This window comes from Nylanderia fulva, unplaced genomic scaffold (assembly GCF_048542155.1).
Source record: "Nylanderia fulva isolate GAGA-0341 unplaced genomic scaffold, ASM4854215v1 Scaffold82, whole genome shotgun sequence".
In the NCBI taxonomy this organism is placed as follows: Eukaryota; Metazoa; Arthropoda; class Insecta; order Hymenoptera; family Formicidae; genus Nylanderia; species Nylanderia fulva.
In genome coordinates this window covers 379,771-402,961 of record NW_028190939.1, presented here as the reverse complement: position 1 = coordinate 402,961, position 23,191 = coordinate 379,771, and the positions used below count along the sequence as shown (strand labels likewise).

Sequence of the window (23,191 nt, the reverse complement as noted above, 5' to 3'; positions counted from 1 at the left end):
CTTAGTTAGCCACATCATTCGTTAGTTACACACGTTGGCTGAATATGCGTGTTTTCATTAGTTTACATTGGGACGAGAGAAGTATAGCGGTTTATTAAGGTGTCTGAATAGCTCAGCTGGAAGAGCAGTCGCCCGGCAAGTAGAAGGTCTCGGGTTCGATTCCCGATTCAGCCGACTTTTTTGGACCGATATTTCTTTCTCGTCTATATTAATTTTAGGAAATTTTAGGGAGTTTGTTAGGAGGAAAGAGGAACTTATAAATCTCGATTTGAGATAGTTCTTCATCTTGGCAAATTTGCTATATTGGCTCTTTCAGCAATAGATTCTCTATCCTTGATAATATATAATATTTAGATAAATTTCCTATAATGATACAAATATATAATTATTGCTTTATTTTAAAACGTTTATAATATATATAATAACAAAATAAATTCATTAAAATATATATATACATTTATTTATCTTTAAATTTAAATAACATGAATAATTATGTAATTAATTTAAACTGAATGTATATACATGACACAACGGAATGTATATACATTGTAAAGTTATTATATATTTTTATAAAATATTTAGATAAATAGATATATATAATAAAATAAATTATTGAATTTTACTGAATTTATTTTGTTATTATATATATTATAAACGTTTTAAAATAAAGCAATAATTATACATTTGTATCATTATAGGAAATTTATCTAAATATTATATATTATGTTGTCACTTACTTAGTGTAACTTTTTGATTTCACTACTTTTTGATGCTAATATTTTAATCTTTTTTCTCGTATTATTAATATAATTATTTAGCGCAATTTTTTGATTTCAATACTTTTTGATGCTAATATATTGATTTTTTTTTGGTATTATTAACAAAAATAAAATATAATTTATAAATATAATTTTTGAGAAAATATTTTTGATAATGATTAATTTTTGCAAAGAATTATTTTGGCTATAAACATAATTTTTGAGAAGATAATATATTTGATTACGACTTTTTGTAAAAAATTATTGTTGCTTGCAAAAGATATAACTTAGCACTTTTTTTTACATCTGTGATGTCTTTTAGTGGGATATGTAATACACACACACACACACACACACACATATATATATATATATATATATATGTATGTATAATAATATAATCACATATATGTGCGGTATTGCATGTCACATATTTAGTACACAAACATATTCTTTCATAAATATATATTTATATGATATTTGCAACTTTTTGATATTTGTTACTTTTATTATGTTACGTTATTATTTTATACTATTTCTTTCATAATAATTTCCTGCAACGCTATCATCGTACTACATCTTTTATAAGTATATAAATCATTATTATTGGTAAAGATCGCTTGCTTATTTTACATCAAAAATTATGTACTTGTAAAAAAAAATAATGTAGCAAGAAAGTAGTTATTATATTATAAAAGAAATAATTTAAAATGGTAATGTAACAAGAAAGTAGTTGCAAATATCAAAATATAAATATGCATTTATATACTTACTAAATACATGTGATATGCAATACTATATAATATGTGATATACTATATTTTTTTTCATAATAACATTATAATCTATTTTCTTGTTACGCAATCATCCTATTATGTCTTTATAAGAATATAATTGTTAATCTTATGAAAAAATAATAAGATGATTCCGTAACAAGAAAATAGATATTATCATATGAAAAAATATTTTCATAATAATATAATAACATATATGTGCAGTATCGCATATTACATGTATTTAGTAAGTAATATAATTCATTACTTTATTTGTCCCCTTAGGGATTAAAGGTGCTTTTATGGAGAGTACCCGAACCTTACAAACCTCTTACAAATTTAACTTACAGGTATAACTACTCTTAAATCTACTCTTACATCTAATTTACAATTAACTTAATTCTAACTTAATCTACCTATCTATCTAACTAATTAAGAGAGAGAAAAAGTCATCCCTATCTATTTCCTCGCTTCGCCTCGACTTCCAGTTCCCCATTCATTCTCCAACACCTCTCCACTCATTTTCCTCCTCATACCTCCTTCCTCTTTTCCCCTTTAGCTCTCCCCTTTTCTCTAATTCCCTCATCCATTCTTCCCCTTCTCCTCCTTCTTGCAGTATTTCCTTCATTCTTTCCCACCAATTTCCCTTACTCCCTTCTCCACCACATTCTCCTATTACATGTTCCCATGTTTCATCTTCTATCCCACATAGCCTATATCTTCTTTTCCCCTCTTCTTCCCAGTATCTCTTTCTTCTTCTACCACGTAGTCAATCACCGATTCCACCCCACTTCTTCCAGCTCTTTTATCAGCTTCTTCCCCTCCTTTTAACTTTCTTATCCATTCAATCTCCATTTTCGCTCCTATCTCTACTATATATTATCTCTTTCATTATTTTCTCCACTCTTTTCTTTATATCTTTCTTCCCTCCTTCCATTCTTCTTATTATTATGTTGTTTCTTCTTTTATCTTTCTTGTTCCATTTTAATTTCTTTCCTATGTCTTTTATTTTCCCCATTATTGTCTCATTTATCCCTTTATTCCCTCTTTCTCTTTCCTCCTTCCTTCCTCTTTCCTCCATTCTTGCTTCCAACTCTATCAATCTTTTTTCAGGCTTTCTATCTTTTTTCTCATCTCTCTTCTTTCTTCTCTCCATTCTTCATGCAGCCTTTCTGTTCTTTTACTCCTCCTTAACCCTCTTTCTTCTCCTTCCTTATCCTCCTCTCCTTCTCCCTCTCTTTTCCTTTTCAAAAGCTCTTCTATACATCCCATACTACTCCTCTCTTTCGCTAACTTATCTATTTTCCTCGGCCTCCCTACCTTCTTTTTCATCTCTTCCTCATTTCTCTTTTTTCCTCCTTCCTCTATCATCCTATCTCTATTAATTTCTTTACTTATAATATTTTCTTTTCTATTCATTTTTATCTTATCGCTTTTTCTTCTTTGCCTCTCCTACTCTATTACTCTACCTCGCTAGTTAATTCCCTGTCTTTCTGCTCTGCTTACACCTATTCTTTACACTTATTCCCTTTCTTCCACGTGTCACTTTCCGCCTATCTCTCTCACCTTTTACTACTCTCTTCTTTCTCAACCCTTTACCCTTTTTACTCTCCTATCTTCTCTATCGATCCTTCCCTTTTTTCTGCACCCTCTCACCCACTACTCCAAATTTTCCTCGCCCTTTTTCTCACTTTTTCCTAACAAATACTTGCCACACTTTCACACACCTGTCACTCACACTCTTACTAGAACCGGAAGCCGTATTTAGTAAGTACGAGTATATAAATGCATATTTATATTTTGATATTTGCAACTACTTTCTTGTTACATTACCATTTTAAATCACATATTTAGTATCACAAACATATTCTTTCATAAATATATACTTATATAATGAGTTTGCAACTTTTTGATATTTATTGCTTTTATTATGTTACGTTATCATTTTATAATATATTATTTCTTTTATAATAATTTTCTGCAACGCTACCATTGTACTACATCTTTCATAAGTACCATATATAAATAATTATTATTGGTAAAGATCGCTTCCTTATTTTACATCAATAATTATCTACTTATAAAAAAAGAAATAGTAAGATGATAGTGTAGTAAAAAAGTAATTATTATTATGAAAAAAATAGTTTAATAAAATGGTAATGTAACTAGAAAGTAGTTGCAAATATCAGTATATAAATATGCATTCAAGAAAGAAACAAATAGATAAAAGAATCTACATTTTGCAATATATACTTATCTACTAAAGATATGTCATATGTAATACTATAAAATATATATGTTGTATACTATATTTTTTCATAATAATATAATAATCTATTTTCTTGTTACGCAATTATCCTGCGTTACAAGAAAATAGATATTATATAAAAAATTTAGTATATTATTAAAAAAAAGATACGTACCTGTTATGTGTGTACATGTTAAGTGATCAATGTGTATACATACATACATGTCTATTATTTTATTTTATATGTATATTATAATATAACTCCATCAATGTGTATGTATACGAATATCAAACGAAGATATAGAATAATATTTTTAGCACTGTGAGCGCATTTCGGACCGCAGCTCTAACCAACATAACCTCACATTGTCAATATTATTAACACATCGTACGTAATAATCACGAAACATTACTATAGTACACCCTTGTATCAAAAATTGGAACTGCACAAAAATCGCGCATGCGCATTGGTGACTTGCGTGAACGGTGACGACGTGATGTGTGTGAAGTTAGCCCAGCACTTTTCGAATTTTGAATTTTTCTTGATTGTGCTGCATTGTGCTCCGTTTGTGCTGTATTGTGCCGCAAACGGCAACTCTCTAACTCGAAGCATATTCAAGAAAAACAAAAATAAAATTTTTTTGCTAGCCCAGCACTTTTCGAATTTTGAATTTTTCTTGATTGTGCTGCATTGTGCTCCGTTTGTGCTGTATTGTGCCTCAAACGGCAACTCTCTAACATAAAGCACATTCAAGAAAAAACAAAAATAAAATTTTTTTGCTAGCCCAGCACTTTTTGAATTTTGAATTTTTCTTGATTGTGCTGCATTGTGCTCCGTTTGTGCTGTATTGTGCCGCAAACGGCAACTCTCTAACTCAAAGCATATCAAGAAAAACAAAAAAAAATTTTTTTGCTAGCCCAGCACTTTTCAAATTTTGAATTTTTCTTGATTGTGCTGCATTGAGCTCCGTTTGTGCTGCAAACGACAACCTTCTAACTCAAAGTATATTAAAAAAAAATAAATTTTTTTTTGCTAGCCCCGCACTTTTCGAATTTTGAATTTTTCTTGATTGTGCTGCATTGTGCTACGTTTGTGCTAACTTGTGGCGCAAATGCAAGATCGATAACACCAACAATAAAAAAACTTGTGCCATATGTGTCGTTGGAAAAATTTCAATATCTCATTTTATTTCGATAAAACAAATTCACAAAGATAGATTAAAAAAATATTACAAAAATTAAAAAAACATAAATCACACTGCAATGCAAATATATAATTTCTGCAAGTTGTGTTGAGTTGTGCCACTCAAAATCTACAAGACACATGTATAAAAAGCAGGGATTAGCTTGAAGGGATGAAAAAATTAATAAAAAAGGGATGAGAATGAATCATTGAACTCTATCCATTGAGATCCTTGATAAGAAAATCCTACATAATGTCTGTTCTCAATATCACCGTATCGTGCCACAATGCCTGCTAAAAGAAATAAAGTATCGCCAACCTGTATTTTTGGCTGAAATTCTGCAAGAAAATGTTCTTTCTCTATATCATTTTTTATGGCGTCGCATTCTATCAATATTTGTTTTTCGTATTTGATGTTTTTATTCATAGGTTTTTCACAGCAGATGGATCTATTATTTGGCATACCTTTTAATATAGCCGCGGATAGTTTACAATATCCGTGCTTTATAATAATATCTATATTAATAGGAATCAATAAAGATTGACGCATGATAATGCGTGAACATATGATACAATTTTTTATTTCTGCATAACTGGGATTGTCTTTAAAAACATATTGTGCAACATTTCCTATGCTTAAAAGACAGTCTATAGTTATATAATTTTTATCGATTTGAGTTTTGAAATTATTAACACCCATTAATATTTCAGTTCTTAATTTATACGTATTTTGAATGCAACCATTTTTTAAAAGACACTTAATGAATTGCATGATGTTAGTATCATTTGTTTCAATACTATTTTTATAATATTCATGAATGCATGCACATGCAATTATAGATGCGATACTATCAAATCCGCACGTATTGGTAATAACAACTTTTTTTTATCGATAGTTAGAAAGGGACATAGACTACCATTTTGCAGATTTGCGACTCCCATGCGCGTCTTTCCTGTATGACTTATATCCCAGTCTGGACAATTATCCAAATATGTTTTTCTTTTGTTTGTTTGCGTTGTGTTTTTATTTCTTCAATTATGCTCTAAATTTAATTCGTTTATATCGTCCAATATATTATCCTGAGAATCAAATTTTACTCCAATATTTGTCGGAGAATTAGAGTTGGTTTTAAACTTTTTTGATTGATTGAGCATAATTGGAAAATTTGATATGTCTCCAGACTGGTTGCTTTCTTTAATAATAGTCGGAATAATGTGTTCAGTTTCACTTATCGAACTACTATTCTCTCATTCTTTGTGACTGACTCATTATTTTTAGCAGAAGACGGAGAGTCATGTGCCGACATAGCCAATCGTGCTCTACCTGCAAACGATCTTAAATGAGTGACTACAAATTTATCTGCTCTCATCGGCCGTTCTTTATTATTTAATAAGATATGCTTAATATCTTTCATCTTAGACTCTACGGATGATGAACTAGCATTTATCTCTCTATATTTAAAAATAGGGATCATTACTCCCGAATATAGTGGAAAGTAGCAAAGAAATGTTTTTAATTTTTGGCTTAATTGCGGAACGTAATATGGACTTGCTATATCACATTTTATTTTTGTTTCTACTAGCGTTTTGCGACACTCTTCAACAAGATTATTAGACCATGATGCAATATTACAATTTGTTATTTCCAAATCAAAATCTTCATCTTGTGTATTATTGTCATTATCTTCATATGTAACAATTTCTTCAATACCTTTTATATGATTCCTTATAAGGATACGAGCAGCTTCCGATAGAGACTCATTTCCATCATTATTTTTCCCAATTTCTTCACTGAGAGATAATAAAATAATACTCTTTATTAATTCGACGAAATGAGAAAAGTTCGTCTGCTTCGTTAATAAAGCCATAGCTCGTATATAAAATTTTTTTACTTTTGGATTTAGTTGTGAAAAGAATTTCCATTTAGACACCATATTCATATAATGGTAAATATCAAGCCGTATGAAGCACTTTGGCATTTCAACAGAATGTTCTCTTAAAATTAGAGAAAAACAGGTTGTTAAATAATGTTTTAAATTTGAGTATTGCACGAAAGCTTTCACAATGGCATTAAGTAATGCCATATCAAAATCGCATATGACCGATTTAGGAATTGGAAAATTTGCTTTTTTAATCGATCCAATACGCAAGAATTCACTTAACCAATACTGAATAGCATTGACATTTTGCACAGCACTCAACATTTGAAAGACTGGCATTTTATAGTTAGGAGTATTTGTGACGGCTTGATATAAATAAATATGAGATGATAGTTCTCCATTTGGTAAATGAAATTTTTTAATTAACGAACTAGTTGCATCTATGTAAAGCGTATTGTGATATTCTAAATAAACAAGCATCTGTTCAGCTGTCCAATAATGGACAAAATATGGATCATAGCCTATACCATGGATGGAACCTGCATGATTTATATATTTCATATTTTGCAGATTGGTATACGCACATGATCTTGTAACTTGCAAGTCGAGATCTTGTCTTTCTTGTTTTGCCTTTCTCAATGTAGTAGCTTTATATAGATGTGGAGGTTCCGAATCATACAAATTCATTATTTTTGTAGCTTCTCGCCTTCGCCATGTTGTTGCCGACAACGCACTCGTTGAAAGAGATTGTGATATCTCTACTCTTTTTTGTCCACTCAGAGGACGTTTCTTTGTGTGTTTGATGTCCGCATTAAAATTTGTCACACGACATTCTATTTGAACATCTGTGTTACCATTAGGTTTTATAATAACTTTACCAATAAAATTTGACGAGCAATCCGAACATTTTGCATAAATAGTAGCATAAATGCCCGTTTCAGATATTGAACATCGTTTAAATATAAATGCACATGGTAACTTTGCAGTTTCATATATAAGTTCGAAAATTATATTTGTCCACCTACGGCGGCGTAATGTGTTATAATTTCTCTGTACCTTGCTATTAGATTTATAAATTACTGATTCGCAATCTATATCGTGCCATGTTTTTAAAGGTATATTGACATTAAATTCTATATCTTTTTCCGTAATTGATAAATTAAATGATTTGTCGTCATCATCAGTAGATATATCAAGTTTAGTGTTAATAGGTTTATCTAAATTGTGATATTTTAAAACTTTGTCATATAACTCATATCTATTTTGCAACAATATAGTATAAATGTATTTTGGGGAAATCTTTCCCTCTAATAAAGAACTTAATTCTTTATATATAGCAGATTTTGGAACAACTACTATTCCATTTTTATCCAAAACGCATCTATATTTAGAACATAGTAATATTTTTTCTAATACATCTATTGGCGCCATGCTTAGTCATAAAAGAAAATCTGTACGAATAAAATGAGAGGTATAGAATAAAATCGAAAATAAATTTAAATATATTTTATGAAGGAAATGCCAAAATTTGCACTGAAAGTAGACGTAAGCAGACGTCTTACGCGTGACTAATTAAATCAGCCGTCGTCGGTCAGTCGTCGCTCTATAGATAAGCTTCTTCCTCCACTACTAAGGCTCGAGCGCATGCATTTGTTTTCGACCATTCCCCTCGCGCGCCAGCACTGTTCGCCGTTCGTCTCTCACGTAGCGGTATATTAAGAACATATAAAAATTTTATGTTATCGTTATTTACAACAAAAATTTTCACAATATTCACAATTTTATCTAGTTTTATTTTCAAATATAATATATATGTGTGTGTGTGTGTGTACATCTATAATATTAAAAATATAAAAAATAACATCAAAAATATAAAACACAAAAAATATATAAAAAATTAATAAAATTAAAAAAACAAAAATAAACAAAACAAAATGGAACCAGAATACCGCTACGTTCACATCGTTGGTTCCGGGTAACGCAAAAAGCGGTGTGTGTGTGTGTGTGTGTGTGTGTGTGTGTGTGTATGTGTCATATTAAATATATTTATCACATATATTTATACATATTAAAATTAGATGTATAAAATGTCTTTTTATTTATTCTCATCCCTTTTTTATTAATTTTTTTATCCCTTCAAGCTAATCCCTGCTTTTTATGCATGTGTCTTGTAGATTTTGAGTGGCACAACTCAACACAACTTGCAGAAATTCTATATTTGCATTGCAGTGTGATTTGTTTTTTTAATTTTTGTAATATTTTTTTAATCTATTTTTGTGAATTTGTTTTATCGAAATAAAATAAGATATTGAAATTTTTCCAACGACACAATATGGCACAAGTTTTTTTATTGTTGGTGTTATCGATCTTGCATTTGCGCTACAAATTAGCACAAACGTAGCACAATGCAGCACAATCAAGAAAAATTCAAAATTCGAAAAGTGCGGGGCTAGCAAAAAAAAAATTTTTTTTTCTTGAATATGCTTTGAGTTAGAGAGTTGCCGTTTGCAGCACAATACAGTACAAACGGAGCTCAATGCAGCACAATCAAGAAAAATTCAAAATTTGAAAAGTGCTGGGCTAGCAAAAAAATTTTTTTTTTGTTTTTTCTTGAATGTGCTTTATGTTAGAGAGTTGCCGTTTGCGGCACAATACAGCACAAACGGAGCACAATGCAGCACAATCAAGAAAAATTCAAAATTCGAAAAGTGCTGGGCTAACTTTACACACATGACGACGTGGACGTTTCTTAAATGAAAATTTTTACTTTGAGATTTTGTATTAAATTTTTCCGCTTACGAAGCATATAGAGCAGAAATAAAGACACTTTTATTATATAATTCGAACCCAATCTGTCGATTAAGTCTAGTATAAACTCGATTGCTTCAGCCGTTATTGAGCATTCGAAATTTATAATAGTCTCAATCGTCTGACTCGCGTTAAGATACGCGGTGTGCCTCGTTCGGCAATGCCGGTAACTGGGCGCGAGACACTACCGTGTCTCTTGATTCGTGAAAATTTTAATTATAATTTTTAAATAAGCAATGAGCAACGGCTAAAACATCTTGAAGATTACTCAGAACAGTGACCTTGACAACATATGTCAATGTCAAGGTCATTGGGACTGCCTTCCTTCATTGACATATTTACCGAATTTTCAATACAAAGATTTGTATAATTTGTATAAAATGAAAAAATAAACGTGATTTTTGTTTCTAAAACCAATTTCTATCTTTTAAGTTTACCATTATTTTCTAAGTCTACCAAATCCAGCGTGGAATTTTTAAGTCTAAAATTTTTTGTACATGGTGTTATTTTCTCATTTGCATTACTTAATGCTAAAATGTAATAGAAAATCTTTGTTGTAAAATGCAATATGTAATATGTAATAGAAAATGTAATAGAAAATGAAATTGCTTCGCTCCATATTATTAGTTAGTGTTGGAATAAGTGAATATTTCAATATCAGAAAGGTTTAGCTAAACGTCTCAGTGGTGCCATCCATTGATGGAATGAATCATAAGACACTCACGTTGAGCGAGCGTGATTGAAAAGAGTGGAACGCGCGTACAAACACACTTCTTGTCGGTCGTCGGCGACAAACACACCGTACGAAAATATAAAGAAAGAGAATTTCAGTCATTGTGCTTTTGGTTGATTATATTATAAATAAAGTTATTAAGTTCAAGTGTATGAGAATAAGTGTCTCATTTATTTCCAAATAATAAATAAGTAAAAAATAAAGTATAAGAAATAGCATAATTAAAACATGGTAGCAGAACGTGGTTTGCTGAAAAACATTCGAAATTGGTGAAAATCACATGGAGATTTAGTGGCTAAGCACATGTTCCCGGATCAGAAATCAAAGATAAAGAATTTAATTTCGGAAGATAAAACACAAACTGAAGAACTTGAGCAAAAACTAAAAAATCAAGACTTCAAGCTAAACAAAGAAGACAGAAATTTTTTGAGAAAAAGTTTCCTGAAAATATTGAAGAAAACTGTGATTTTGAAGATTGAAATCGACAAGAATTTGAAAATTAAAGAAGCAGAAGAAATGGCTAGGCAAGCAAAAATCGACGACATAAGTATTCCAATGTTTGATGAAATAAATTTCGCAAGTTGGAAATTCCGACTCACGACCATTTTGGAATATAAAGATTGTCAAGAACCGGCAAGAAGAGAAAGAGCTGCTACTGATAACGAAGATGCTTGGAAGAAAAGTGATCTCAAAGCAAAAACCATATTAATCAGTGCCATGTCAGATAAGCAATTAGAATACATTAGCGAATGTAAAACGACGTTTGAGATGATGTCAAAGCTAGAAAAAATGTATTCAACAAAATCGACATCTCTGCAAATAATAAATCGAGGAAAATTAGAAGAAGTCAAGTTGAAGAATTACAATAATGTGGAAGAATTTTTTGTTGAATTTGAAAAGGCATGTAACGAGCTGAAATCAGCTGGTGGACTACTGAGAGAAGAAGAAAAAATGAGATATTTAATTAAAGCTCTACCACCAAATTACTGCTACATTGGAGACTTTATTGATCTAGTACCCGAAGAGCAAAGAACCGTCGAGTATGTCAAAACAAAAATTAAGGAAAAAAACTTGAGCAAAGGTGAGAGTGAAAAGAAAACAAATGTGAGCACATTTGCCATAAAAACGAAGGGAAGCTGTTTCCTGTGTGGAAAATTTGGACACTATAAAAGCGACTGCTGGCAAGGACAGCAAGGAAAACAAGGCAGAGGAACTCAACATAACCAGGGCAGAGGAGCTCAAGGGCATTACCGAGGTCAACGAGAACCATCACGGGGCAGAGGCAGAAGTACGACGCAAAAGGGCTATGGTCGAGGCAGAGGACAAGGTCATCAAGCGGCAGGACCATCCAACGACAATCACAAGGAGAATTCACAAGAATCATGGGCAACGCAAGTCGTTAAAGTAAATGTAAATGATGTAGTGAAAAATGTAAATAGAAATGATAACGAAATCGAGTGGCTGTTAGATAGTGGTTGTACAGACCACATTATCAACAACGAGCAGTATTTTTGTAAGTACGTTGAATTAAAAAGTCCTATTGATGTAAAATTACCTGATGGAAAAAATATGAAAGCAACAAAGTTAGGTACAGTCAAAACTTATTTCAAAAATTATTATAATGAAGTAGAAGTTGATTTGAAAAATGTTTATTTTGTAAAAGGTATAAAAAGGAACTTATTGAGTCTTTCTAAAATAACTGAAAACAATACTATTGTAGCTAGAAAACACAATGCTAAAATTTATAATAAAGAAAGAAAATTAACAGCTGTTGCCGATAAGAGTAATGGTTTGTACATCATGAAAAGTTTTCTTTACGATAATGAAAAAAATGATATATATGCAAATGCAGTGAAACTGACAGACAAAGAAAAATGACATAGAGCGTTAGGCCATGTAAATTTTCAATATTTAAATAAATTGGTTAATGGTAAATTAGTAGAAGGCTTACCAGATAAATTAGAAAATAATAGGTGCGCAACTAAGTTCCCGCTGTTTGTCTATAGATGGCTCCAGCAGTAAGTGCTGGTCGATTTTGACATATCCAAAACGTCACGAGCCAAGCTTAGACATATGGTAAACAAACCGCTTTGACATGTTAATGATTTTGTTTTGGCGTCATATACTTTTAGTTGTGTGAAAATGTCTGATTTTGTACCAAATAATCGTCATTTACGGGAAGTGTTGATTTTCTTATTTCATTCGAAGAAAACGGCGGCTGAAGCGCATCGAGAGCTCCAAAAAGTTTACGGAGATGCTGCTCTAAGTGAAACAACGTGCCGTGATTGGTTCCGTCGCTTCAAAGACGGTGATTTCGATGTTGACGACCGTCCGCGTGAAGGAAGGCCAAAAACCTTCGAAGACGCTGAATTGGAGGCATTGCTCGATGAGGATCCATGCCAAACGCAAGAACAGCTTGCTTCAGCATTAGGAGTTAGCCTCCAAGCCATTTCCAAGCGAGCAATACGAGCAGAGGCACGAAAAAGTGATTCTACTGCATGACAACGCTCGGCCTCATGTTGCCAAACCCGTTAAAACTTACGTGGAAACGCTCAAATGGGAAGTCCTACCCCACCTGCCATATTCCCCAGATATTGCGCCGTCCGATTATTACTTGTTCCGTTCGATGGCACATGGTCTGGCTGATCAGCAGTTCCGCTCATATGAAGACATCAAAAAATGGCTTGATTCGTGGATAGCCTCAAAAGACGAATACTTTTACCGTAACGGTATTCGAGCTCTGCCAGAAAGATGGGAAAAAGTTGTGGCTAACGATGGGCAATACTTTGAATGATTCATTTGTAACCATTTTTTCACAATAAAGTTGCATTTTTATAAAAAAAACAGCGAGAACTTAGTTGCGCACCTAATCATGAATTGTGCAAACTGTATCCAAAGTAAAATGGCTAATGTACCGTTTGAAAATAAGAGGACTCAGTCCACTGAAATTTTGGAATTAATCCACACAGATTTGAATGGCCCACATAGTACCATCGGTCATAGTGGCGAAAAATACTTTTTGACTTTCATAGACGACTACAGTAAATGTGCTAAAATTTATTGCATTAAAAGTAAAGCGGAAACCGCAGGTTGTTTCATAGAATTTACAAACTTAGTTGAAAATCAATTTAATAAAAAATTAAAGAAATTGAAATGTGATAATGGCAAGGAATACCTAAATAGAGAAATTTATAATTTTGTTAAGCACAAAGGAATTGAATTGTTGCCATGTCCTCCTTATGTGCACGAATTAAATGGAGTCGCGGAAAGATATAATAGGTCTGCAATGGACATAGGTATATGTTTAGCAAGAGAAGCAAAAATAAATCGCAGATATTGGCCCGAAATTATGAAAACGGTCGCTTATTTGAAAAACCGTACAATAGCCAACACACAAGAAAACAAAACTCCGTACGAGATATTTCTTGGCAAAAAACCTAATGTAAAACATTTGAAAATTTATGGAAGTAGAGTTTTTGTGAGAATACCCGAAGTTTCGAGGAAAAATAAATGGGACGATAAAGCAAAATTAGGTATACTGGTAGGTTATAATGACAACAGTTATAGAGTTCTGGTAAATAACAAAATAATTAATGCTAGACATGTTAGAGTAGTTGAAGAAGGTACAGAATTAATTTGTTTAGAAAAGGCTAATGATAATGAAAACAAAACTTTTGATGATGACAACGTTAGAAATTTGAAGTTAGAAAATGAAAATGATAATGAATCTGACAGCGAATTGAATCGAAATAATATAGATAAGGAAAATGAGCTAGACAATGATATGGATATCGAGTTAGAACAGAAAAACGAATCAAATGACCAGCAAAATATAAATGAAAAGCCAGTAGAAAAAAAGGTTTTAAGTAGAAAGAGAAATCCGGTAAACAGATTTGGTAACCCTATAACGCATTATATTTATGTAAACTATGCTGATGTAAGCGTACCCAATACTTTTGAGGAGGCGATAAACTCCAGAGAATCTAAAGAATGGAAAAAAGCTATGAGTTCTGAAATAGAAAGTTTAAAGAAAAATGAAACATGGACTGTAGTTGATAGACCAAAAGATAGGAAAATTATAGATGTAAAATGGATTTATAAAAGGAAAAACGACAATACGTACAAAGCTAGATTAGTTGTAAGGGGGTTTCAGCAAAAAGAGTATCCTGAAAACGCTTACTCACCCGTAGGAAAAATGCAAACTTTTAAAATTTTGTTAAGCTATTGTTGCGCAAATAATTTGTTTATTGAGCAAATGGATGTTGAGACAGCATTTCTCAATGGTACTGTAAAATTGGAAGTATATATAAATGAACCTCTCGGCTATGAAACAGGAAAAAATAAAGTATGCAAATTGCAAAAGGCTCTATATGGTCTTAGAGAGAGTCCGAGGGCTTGGTACGATTGCTTTAATAAATATGTTAAAAATTTAAATTTTGTTAGGAGCAATTATGACTACTGTCTATATGTAAACAATACAAGCAAAGATCCAATATATATCTTAGTTTTTGTTGATGATCTTTTGATTTGTTGCAAAGATAAAATTAAAATTAATGAAGTGAAAGCTAGTTTCAAACAAAAATTTTCTATGAAAGATTTAGGTAAAATCGGTAAATACATCGGAATCGATGTAGACTATAGGAAAGACAGAAAAGAAATGACATTGAGTCAAACAAAATATATTGAATTCTTGGCTGTAAAATATAATTTAGAAAATGCCAAATTGTATGATACTCCCATGGAGAGTAATCTAAAACTGGAACAAGCTACTGAAATCGATGAGAGAATAAAGTATAGAAATCTAATTAGTGAATTACTGTATATTAGTACAGGTACAAGACCAGATATTGCATACAGTGTAAACTATTTAAGTAGATTCCAAAGTTGTTATGACCAGACACATTTCAAATATGCTCTAAGAATTTTGAAATATCTATATAAAACTAAAGATTTAAAATTGACTTACTATGATGAAAGAGTGAAAGATGAAAAGTTGGACTGTATGGTTGATTCAGACTATGCAGGCGACAACATTGATCGAAAATCTACAACTGGATTTATAATAAGATTATGTGGTAATTTGATTTATTGGAAGACACGTAAGCAAAATACAGTATCCAAATGTTCAACTTTCGCAGAATATACTGCTATGTCGGAAGCAGTGACAGAAGTTTTATTTTTGAGAAATTTACTAAACGAGTCATTTAATTTAAAGATAGAGAAACCGATAAAAATTTATGAGGACAACTCAGGCGCGGTAGCTATTGCAAAATTTGGTAACTATACGAAAAATTCAAAGCACATCGAAGTGCAATATCATTATATTAATGAAAATTATGAAAATGGCATGATTGATATTGTGAAAATTGATTCTGAATGTAATTTGGCCGACATATTAACGAAAAGTTTAGACAAAGCAAAATTTGTTAAAAATAGGAAAGCGCTAAAATTAATTTAAAGTATTCTAGTATTAAATACAGATTAAAAGATTAAGTTTAAAATATGTTAGTAAATAAGAAACAAAATAATGTATGCGGAAATTAAAAAATTGATTATACGATTTAATGCAAGAAAACGAAAATTGCCGAATTATGATGTTGAAAATTCAAGGAGGCGTGTTGGAATAAGTGAATATTTCAATATCAGAAAGGTTTAGCTAAACGTCTCAGTGGTGCCATCCATTGATGGAATGAATCATAAGACACTCACGTTGAGCGAGCGTGATTGAAAAGAGTGGAACGCGCGTACAAACACACTTCTTGTCGGTCGTCGGCGACAAACACACCGTACAAAAATATAAAGAAAGAGAATTTCAGTCATTGTGCTTTTGGTTGATTATATTATAAATAAAGTTATTAAGTTCAAGTGTATGAGAATAAGTGTCTCATTTATTTCCAAATAATAAATAAGTAAATAATAAAGTATAAGAAATAGCATAATTAAAACAGCTAGAACTTGCTGATGTGATTGTGAAGTGAGCAGTCAGAATATTAGGCAATATGTAGAAAAGATGGACCGACCAAAAGAATTTATAAAAAAAGAGCGGAACTGTTAAAAAAGGTAGAATTTTTTATTTGAAATAAAGCAACTTCTGATATAATAATTCTTGATGCTTTTTTTAATATAAATACTTTATGTGAGCATTTGCTCATATTTCATTACATATTTATGTAATAAAAATGCGAACTACAAAATTAAAAATATATGCAATGAATGTTACAATAATAAATCTTGATTGGAAATTATTTTACCCATTTAAACAAAAATAATAAAAAATATGGGTGTAAAAAATTAGGTGAGCCATTACAAAATTTAAGCCATTTAAACTATTACAAAATATGTGACAGAATTATATAACAATAAAATTGGTAAAACATGCAATGAGAACATTCAAACAGAAATAGTATACGGATCATTGATTATACCATCACAGTCAACAAATAACATAATATCAATCAATAAATTTAAATAGTTTTTTTGATTATCTTATATTTAATGACAATTGTTTTATATATATAAGGTTATTCGGAAAGTTTGTTTCAAATTTCGCGCGCTCCGCATTTCTACGTAATCAGTAAATGCAAGGGCACTACAGACGATTTTCTGCTTATCAGTTAACTTCATATAGATAGTACAGCCTTCAGCTGGACAAATTGAAGATTGCCATCGCACGAAAGCGCCCTGAACTGGCCAACAGACTGGAGCTGTCTTCCACCATGATAACGCCAGACCTCACGTCGCGATGTCTATCCGTAGGAAGCTATATTAGACGTAAAATGGGATGTTTTTCCTCATCCTCCATATTCTCCCGATCTTGCCCTATCTGACTACTACCTATTTCTTTCTTTGAAAAATTTTCTTCGGGACAAGAAATTCAAGTCATTCGAAATCCTCAAAAATCATCTCAATCAATTCTTCGTCAGTAAGAAACCTTTATTTTAGAAGAAAGGCATCATGTCACTTCCTGAAAAATGAGTCAAGATAGTTGAACAAAACGATACATATTTGCTTAAATAAAGTTCTTCTTTGTATAAAATATTGCGTTCAAATTTATATTGAAACGAACTTTCCGAACAACCTAAGATTAATTGGCGTCCAATAATTATATATAAATAGTGGGCGCCAATTAAATGACACCCTATAGTAATTTATAAAGAATACAGGCTCTGGTAAAAAATTAAACAAAGGACGGGCTAATTATGAGCCAGACGCGGTAGGAATTGCGTAAAGATTTCGAGTTTAAAAGAAACTAGTTTATTGTACGTTTCGGTCCAAAGTATCGGACCATCTTTAGCATCTACAAATACAGAGACAGAATGGCAAATTATAGATAATTATACAGTTATTCAAGATAACAAATATATTTAACAACGGTTACTTACGTATCGCAAATTTTTTTTAAAAAAAGAAAAAATTGCAAGAAAGAACGCTTATGCATCAGGACATAGGCAAAAAACAGCGACAAAAAGGCAGAATGGTGAGTCTCCCTCCGGTTCCCGCCGTTAAGGAAGAATCCCTCAGGTTTTTTGAGATAATCATTATTGTTTAGAAACTATTAACTAGCAAACGTTAATTTAAGATAGTATTAGAAAATACTGTAAAGAGAAAGAAAAAAGAAAAAAAAGAAGAACCAGGAGAAGACTTACCTTAACCGCGCAATAATAACAATGTGCATTGCCCACAGTCACCAATACAATACAGACAGAAAAATTTTTAAAGCAGACAGTAACGCTTCTCTATAACATTCTGATTGTCATGAATATGAACAGTGACAAGTATACAAATGAATGTTCTATAACCTCTATTTATCAATAATAAAAACAAAAACCCGCGTATTCGTGGTCGGATATACATGTGTGTAGACAAAAATTTTGCACAAATTATTTATCGCTATGAATGTTAAATCTTCGGTAAATTTTCTACAATCGTGAAATAAGAACTATGGAGACCCTCCGTGTCACTTTGCAAATTTAAACCGTTAGTTTGTCTACTGATGAAAATCATCTCCGACATCAAACGCTTTCCATAACTATGCTCCTCATCTAGGACTTCAACATTATTCCAGTCAAATTCGTGATTATCCAGTCTGTGACCAGTGATCACAGAATGTTGCGTGGTTCTTTTATTAATATGATTTCGGTGTTCTGTTATCCTGGTTTTCAAGAGTCTGCCAGTTTGTTCTATGTAGGAAGCGTCGCAGTCAATGCAAGAGACTTTGTACACGACGTTACTACAACAGTAACGTTAATAAGTTACTGAATAATTACTACTCTATTATTGTAGTATCAGACTCCTCCATAACGCGTAAGTGGGTGATGCGAGAAGATTAGGCAGAGGGCCTAGGTAGCTTAATGGTTAGAGCAGTCGCCCGGCAAGCGGAAGGTTCCGGGTTCGAGTCCCGGTCTAGTCACCCGAAGGCCCGATTCTTTTTCGCGGATCCCACATTTGAGGGCTCGTCCGGGATGGAGGCAGGATTCGGTCTACACGAGGCAAAACGATGTTGGAGGCGGTTTGCGAGTGTCGGCTGGGGGTGGGAAAGAGGCTCAAAAGCCCAGTGGCACTAACGCGTGGCGACATTCGAGGGCGAATGTCAGTGCAGGACGGCCGAGTGTAATATCGGGACTCCTCCATAACGCGTAAGTGGGTGATGCGAGAAGGTTAGGCAGAGGGCCTAGGTAGCTTAATGGTTAGAGCAGTCGCCCGGCAAGCGGAAGGTTCCGGGTTCGAGTCCCGGTCTAGTCACCCGAAGGCCCGATTCTTTTTCGCGGATCCCACATTATGCCTTACAGAAAAAAATAATACAGGACTTTTCGACTCAGTTTTCCACAACAAATATCGCTATATAAATAGTAGGCGCTAATTAAGTGACACCCTGTATATATATATATGGAGCGAGTCGGTAGAAGTGTGAAAGATATATGCGTGCGACTGTGAATAGCTTTTTCTGCGCAGATCTTTTTTGCATATAGTATGGTCCAGTTATTAAGAATACATTGAAATAATAAAGAAATTTGGTTTTCCTTTACTTTTCCATAATCTGCCTTGTTAAGGAAATCCAATAAAGTGCATCACAACAATGAATATAAATTAACGGAAACAGTCAATTTCTATAGTGGTTCATCAATTAATTTAGTAAGGCATTATACTGTTACTTAATTAAATGTAACGAAAATTGGGCATAATTTACGATTTAAGGCTCCTGGCTTTCGTGGACCAAATTGGAATTGTGATGTCAGAGACAAGAAAAACACATTAAAAATTTTTATTTCTTTGCCATTTTGAAATAAAAAGATATTTCGATGAAGCAGCACTTCAGATGGCTTTAGCACACTCGTAAACTATTTCAAAAACTTTTCTTTTATAATCAATCAAGCTGTAAAATGACTGTAATATGAAGGCCAATCCGTCTTGTCTTAACACATGCTCACAAGGGACATGTCACAACTGTCCGGAACCGATTTGATTCTCCTTGAAATATGTTGTTAAATACACAAATCTAAAAGACACGTATTTTTTTATACGTGCGCAATTTGAGTTTTAAGGGGTGAAACACCCCTTTAAAGAATAACGGTATCTTTCTTTAGGATCAAATATCTGCTAAACTATAAGAGATATAAAGAAAAAACGTACAACAAATTTTAATGGCTTGAAGAGTACTTTAAAGTTATATGAACAAAAATTTTTTTTTTTTTTTTTTTTTTTAAAAAACCCTCACCACCTAATTTTTTTTTTCAAAATTAAAAATTTTGTTTTACCTAATTTAAAGCTTATTTTTTTCCAAATTCAACCATGTGTAATAAAGTTATGTTACGAAATATCATTTTCGAAAATTAATTATAAACGCTCCCGTATATACGCTCATCCGTGCTATGTGCGTAAGTAATTACCGTCGAACAATAAAATATATAAAAAATGTTTTTGTATAATTCTTATTTATGTTTTCTATGTATTTATAACTGTGTATTGTGTATATTTAGATTTTTTTAAAAATGTATTTGCATTTTATATTATTCACTCATTATACACATTACAATAATGATATTCGACAAAAAAATGTTTCAAACATAATGACTTCTTGCACCAAGAACATCTTACTACAGCTATATTATTGCAACCTTCGATATCACATTTTGTTAAAGTTTCGTCTAAACTAAAGTGTACTGGATTTTCGAATTCGTCTGGTCTTTCATTCGTATAACCACTTTTAAACCACGAATATTTAAATAAGTTTTGATATCGTGGGGATGACAATTGATTATGTATCAAAGATTGCAATTTTATTATATTATTTCGTTCATGTAAGTTTATATTACTTTCCAACAAGTAAAACCGCATCTGAAAATCTTTTAGCAAAATTTTTCCAAATTCTGAATCCATAAACATCTAATGGTTGTATTTTCCCTGTAGTTCCTTTCGGTATTATCATAGTAGTAATATGTGTTCCAGGAGGTGTTAAATCCGAAATCATATTGGGGCAATGTCCAGTCCATGAATCGATAAGAAGAACGCTATTAGGACCAATGTTTGCGAAATAAGCTTCTTCTAACCACATTTTAAAATGATCTGTACAAAATATAAATGTTAATTTAATAGTTTTTTTATGACTCTTATTAAATTGTTAAATAAAATAAGGTTGTTAAAAAAAGTAATTATAAAAGGAAAATACCTGATGTCATTTTACCAGATTTCGATGCTTTTACAATAACATTTTCTGCTTTAAATAAATTTTCTTGTACTCTTGGTTCAAATTTACCATTAGCTTCTTTTAATACAATAAATAAAGGGGACAACAAATTGCCATTACAGGATATTATTGGTTGTATCGTATATGAATGGGTTGTTGATGATATGGATTGCACGACACGTTCTACTTTCTTTTCTCCCTGGTTAGACAATGATCTTCCAGAGTGAAGTTCCAATTGGAAACCACTTTGATCTGAATTGTAAATATTTTCAGATCCAAACTGTTCAATAAGAGGTTTTACTGTTTCCAGAAAATCATCAGCTGATTTTTGCAAATCAGCAGAATCTTCTAATGTTCTTCTAGTGACAAACTTCGTAACTTTTCTTGAAACAATTCGGTGAGACTTCTTAAATCTTGCTATCCAACTGTGAGATGCTTTAAATATAGGATTTAAATTTCCTATTTCTTCTTGAGCTTGTAAAGCCCATCTTTTTAAATCAATATCATGAACCATGAATCCTGATTCGACAGCTGCAGTAAATTTATCATGTGTAAATTTGGAGATGTAAGATAATTTTTCTGTACGACTTCCACCTGATTGTATTTGTTCTTCCCATCGCCTTAACTGACGTTCAGATGAAACTCTTCTAAATTTATTTTGTACTACTCTTAGAGGACGATTCCTTTTTCTGTCATTACTGTTTTCATCAGTGTCCCGAAATCGCCAATACTCAACAGCTCGTCTTTTATAAGAACTATCAAAATTTGTATCATCATTTGAACAATGAGGATGAGAATTTAAACTATCTTCATGCCATGCTTCTTCGTCATCTTCAATTATTTCAAAACTATGTAATTTATAAGGTTCTTCATAATCGAGATATATTTCTTCCGTTACTTCCACCCCATTATAATGAAAAACGCTATCCAGTAATATTTTTTTAATGTTTTCCTTTAATTCCACTTCTGCTTCAGTTACTGGCGTTTCTGTTAAATATATTGAATTTATTGACACCAATAAAAGTCTAACAACGTTAAGCGGATTGATAATCATATTCAAAGATGTTATATTTTGCTTTCTATTGCAATAAAAGAACAGTTTACACAGATATTATTACAACGAAAAGACTACACCGACTGTGAGAATTATGCTGCTACATGAACAATTTATATTAACTTATCAGAAATACGTCATCACATAATCTTATTTTATTATTTATTTTAACGTATTAAAGATTTTATTGTAAAAATTATAACTTATCTGGAACACGTACACATAATCTTATCTTATGATTCATTTAACGTAAGATATAAAATTTGTTTATGCCAAATATTGCGACATTGGTATTCGCAAGATTCAATTAAAAAATAATTTTATTATAAAATATAATTGTTTTTAATTTTTATAGAAGAAATTAAATATTAAAGAAATAATAAGAAAGCAGGGGGTATATTTAAAAAATTCTTATTAATTATATTTAAAAATTTTTTTTTAAATCTAAATATACACAATACGCAGTTATAAATACATAGAAAACATAAATAAGAATTATACAAAAACATTTTTTATATATTTTATTGTTCGACGGTAATTACTTACGCACATAGCACGGATGAGCGTATATACGGGAGCGTTTATAATTAATTTTCGAAAATGATATTTCGTAACATAACTTTATTACACATGGTTGAATTTGGAAAAAAATAAGCTTTAAATTAGGTAAAACAAAATTTTTAATTTTGAAAAAAAAAATTAGGTGGTGAGGGTTTTTTAAAAAAAAAAAAAAAAAAAAAAATTTTTGTTCATATAACTTTAAAGTACTCTTCAAGCCATTAAAATTTGTTGTACGTTTTTTCTTTATATCTCTTATAGTTTAGCAGATATTTGATCCTAAAGAAAAATACCGTTATTCTTTAAAGGGGTGTTTCACCCCTTAAAACTCAAATTGCGCACGTATAAAAAAATACGTGTCTTTTAGATTTGTGTATTTAACAACATATTTCAAGGAGAATCAAATCGGTTCCGGACAGTTGTGACATGTCCCTTGTCAGTCATTCCGTATGACAAAGTTTGATATAACGATCATTTTACGGTTGTTGATTGTCAAAAGAAAAGGATAATTTT

General features: G+C 31.6%; 1 protein-coding gene and 1 long non-coding RNA gene across 2 annotated transcripts; one reads left to right on the top strand and one right to left on the bottom strand.

The window, feature by feature from the left end:
- The first annotated feature begins 12,361 nt into the window (after positions 1-12,361).
- Positions 12,362-13,159, top strand: LOC114944423 (uncharacterized). The gene is made up of 2 exons (XR_003822182.2): positions 12,362-12,458; positions 12,591-13,159. It is a non-coding gene; the product is annotated as an uncharacterized LOC114944423 (long non-coding RNA).
- Positions 13,160-19,811: 6,652 nt separating this feature from the next.
- LOC146719915 (uncharacterized) lies at positions 19,812-22,283 on the bottom strand. Its single transcript, XM_085489395.1, has 2 exons — positions 21,049-22,283; positions 19,812-20,945 (listed from the first exon to the last, which is right to left on the bottom strand). Exons 1-2 carry the CDS (start codon positions 22,118-22,120, stop codon positions 20,692-20,694), a joined length of 1,326 nt encoding a protein of 441 aa, XP_085345521.1. The 5' UTR covers positions 22,121-22,283; the 3' UTR covers positions 19,812-20,691.
- Between the last annotated feature and the right edge of the window lie 908 nt (positions 22,284-23,191).

Bases quoted from the DNA above. Each gene is read 5' to 3' on its own strand.
- LOC146719915 (XM_085489395.1), bottom strand. From the start codon at position 22,120: ATGATTATCAATCCGCTTAACGTTGTTAGACTTTTATTGGTGTCAATA. The intron at 20,946-21,048 runs GTATTTTCCTTT...TATTTTGTACAG, and splicing joins ATCTGGTAAAATGACATCAG to ATCATTTTAAAATGTGGTTA.